This window comes from Triticum aestivum, chromosome 7B (genome assembly GCF_018294505.1).
Source record: "Triticum aestivum cultivar Chinese Spring chromosome 7B, IWGSC CS RefSeq v2.1, whole genome shotgun sequence".
Lineage (NCBI taxonomy): Eukaryota > Viridiplantae > Streptophyta > Magnoliopsida > Poales > Poaceae > Triticum > Triticum aestivum.
The window spans coordinates 613,105,441-613,108,367 of record NC_057813.1 but is presented as its reverse complement, the minus strand read 5'-3'; the positions used below and the strand labels follow the sequence as shown (position 1 = coordinate 613,108,367).

General features: G+C 50.1%; 1 protein-coding gene across 1 annotated transcript; it reads left to right on the top strand.

Moving 5' to 3' along the window:
• The first annotated feature begins 587 nt into the window (after positions 1–587).
• On the top strand, positions 588–2,088 carry LOC123159359 (E3 ubiquitin-protein ligase SINA-like 4). The gene is made up of 2 exons (XM_044577189.1): positions 588–923; positions 1,070–2,088. Exons 1-2 carry the CDS (start codon positions 702–704, stop codon positions 1,790–1,792), a joined length of 945 nt encoding a protein of 314 aa, XP_044433124.1. The 5' UTR covers positions 588–701; the 3' UTR covers positions 1,793–2,088.
• Positions 2,089–2,927: the final 839 nt, after the last annotated feature.

Below are 2,927 nucleotides of genomic sequence, written 5' to 3'. Positions count from 1 at the left end.
TTCACGCACCCTTCGATGATGCTAGATGCACCACCGGGACGAGGGATAGATGAAAAAAACCTTATTTCATCTTTAGAAAATCGTCACTTCACCTTCCGCAACAAATCCTCGCACCCCGTCCGGACGCATTAAGAACATTTAATGTGGTTGGTTTTGGCTTTACTTCACTCCAACAGCTCGTGTGTTGTGCCCTTTGTATCTGTTTTTTGATTGATTTTTCTAAATAATTAGAAAATCTTCGTTGTCCTTTTCAAGATGTCATATGACAAAATCTTACTCCCTCCGTCTCACAATATAAGATCGTTTTCAAGCTATATTTCAATAGTTTTATATACATTTTAAATTACAGGGATGTTCAATCAATCAATATTTGTACTATGTCTAATTTTATTGTTCTATGGCAATACATGAGGATTCAACTAGTTTAGTGTATAAGAGCAAATCTCACATTGTCAGTTTCGTAAAGCAACAATAAAAAGATAAATTATCCCAAATAAAAGCCCGCGCTGAACATTCAAAACGAATAATCACGACTGCACGGACTCAAATTATTGTCTCAGTTTCTTTCCCTTTTGGGTATTGCTCTGCTGGCACCACATTCCGGCGATGGCCACCCAGTTTTCCTCTTCGGTCCTGGGTGGGTCACCGCAGTTCCTCCATTATTTCACCATCGAGCACACACGCCGCGGCCAGAAATAGCAATGGAGGGAGGGGAGAGCAGCGGCAAGAGGGCGAGTGCGGAGGAAGTGAAGTCGGAGCCAGAGGAAGGAGAGGTGCTGATGATGATGCAGGACGGAGGCGGAGGAGGCGGCGCGCTCGTGGCGGCAGAATCCATGGCGCCGGCGCAGATCGACGTGAGGATGGACCTCACGCTGCTCCACTGCCAGGGCTGCCTCCTCCCCCTCAAGCCCCCCGTCTTCAAGGTCATCTCTTCTCTCCCCCTCACCCCCAGAGAGCGACCACATTTTTTCTGGAAAGAACCCAAAAACCCTCTTCCCATCTCACTTTTTGATTTGCCATCGGCCATGGAAGCTGATGATTTGGGGTTGTGTTGCGTTTCTGGCCGCAGTGCGAGGCCGCCGGCCACGTCGTGTGCTACCACTGCCGCGCCGTCCACGGCACCATCTGCAGCCGCGCCAGCACGCACTGCGGCGAGCTGGATGCCGTCGTGGGCGCCGCCAAGGTGCCGTGCCCATACAGGGTGTTCGGCTGCGAGCGCCACGTCGTGTACCACGAGGCCGCGGACCACCAGCGCGCGTGCCAGTGCGCGCCCTGCTCCTGCCCGGACCCGGCGTGCGGCTTCGCGGGCTCCCGCGCGGCGCTCCTCGACCACTTCGCCGCCGTCCACCGGCGCCCCGCCGTCACGGTCCGCTACAGCCGGGCCCGGGACATCGGCCTCTCCGTGTCGCACCGCTGGAACGCGCTCGTCGGGGAGGAGGACGGCAGCGTGTTCCTCGTGTCCCTGGGCCCGCTCGGCGCGGCCACCGCCGTGTCGCTGGTCTGCGTCAGGCCGGACGGCGAGGCGGCGCCGCAGTTCTGGTGCAAGCTCTCCGTGGAGCGCCTGGGCGGCAACAACAGGGACAGACTGGTCCTCATGGCCTCGGCGGTGAGCAGCAGCGCGCTGTCCACCGGCGCGCCGGCGCCGGGGCAGGGGATGTTCTTGGCCGTGCCGCAGGAGCTGCTCTCCGGCGACACGCTCACGCTCACCGTCCGCATCGATCTGATCCGGTCTGCTGCCGCCGCTCCCAAGTCGACAACACCACAGGCTAGGACACCGAGGAGGATGCAGTGAAGCATGCGGTCCATGATCTTCTGCACTCTGCATGTTATGTCTATGAGAGACTATGAGCTGTGTAGGTAGCAGTAATGTAGCTACTGGTTTGTACTTCCTCTGTTTCATAACGTAAGACGTTTTCTCAAGCTAATATTGCTTGCAAAAACATCTAACATTGTAGGAGGGAGGGAGTACTTATTTGATTGAGTGAGTGCAACCAATTGGAGTTAATTTGGAGATCCTGAACCAGAGTGTGTTCTGTTCTTTTATAACCTGCATTAGAGTATGTAGAGTGAAGTACATTTTTTGGACCATTTTGTTCTAGCTGCTTTTACCGTACTGTATCAGGTTGTTCATGTTCAGGTAGCGTTTTGTTCACAAGAAACGAACTTCTGCAAATCATTTTTTCAGATTGGCATGAACAAGATGCATCTAAATGTATCATTCTACAAAACTAACAGAGGGAGTACAAACCAGTAGCTACATTTATCTGAGAACTAACAGAGGGAGTACAAACCAGTAGCTACTAACAGGGGGAGTACAAACCATAGATGCATCTAAATGTATCATTTCACAAGAAATGAACATCAATTTTTCATTTATCTGAGATAATTCCCTTTTTTTGGTGAGCAAGCTGGACCTGATGCTCAAAGGGCATTCAAGCTTAAACCAAGTATTGCAATGTGGACAGACTCACATTTGGAAGTGTTTTATTTGTCCTTTTAATCAGACGTCACATCAAGTTGTGCGTCGAAAGCGAAGCCTTTCTCAGTAAGTTGTGTGTGGATGTGTACCAAACAGGGGACAGAGGATCATGCTTCTTCCAAAGTTTGTATTCATGGTTCACATAAATACTACTCCCTCCGTTTCAAATTATTCGGCACTGAAATGGATGTATCTAGAACTAAAATATATCTAGATACATCCATACGTGAGACAAGTAATTCGGAACGGAAGGAGTACTCGTGTGTTACCATCTTCTCTGAACCAGATCAACAACAGTTGTGTCGAGCATAACATTAGATACAAGCTTCTAGTGTTCAGAATGTTTTACTGAAGGTGGGATATTTCAGACAATATTTCTCCAAATTATGCATTTTGTTACCAAAGTGAAGATATGGTGTGTAACAGTGCCAACAATGTTCAAGGCCAG

Excerpts from the sequence above, each read along its gene's own strand:
- LOC123159359 (XM_044577189.1), top strand. The coding sequence starts at position 702 with ATGGAGGGAGGGGAGAGCAGCGGCAAGAGGGCGAGTGCGGAGGAAGTG. Across the intron at positions 924-1,069 it reads TCAAGCCCCCCGTCTTCAAG|TGCGAGGCCGCCGGCCACGT; the intron begins GTCATCTCTTCT and ends TTCTGGCCGCAG.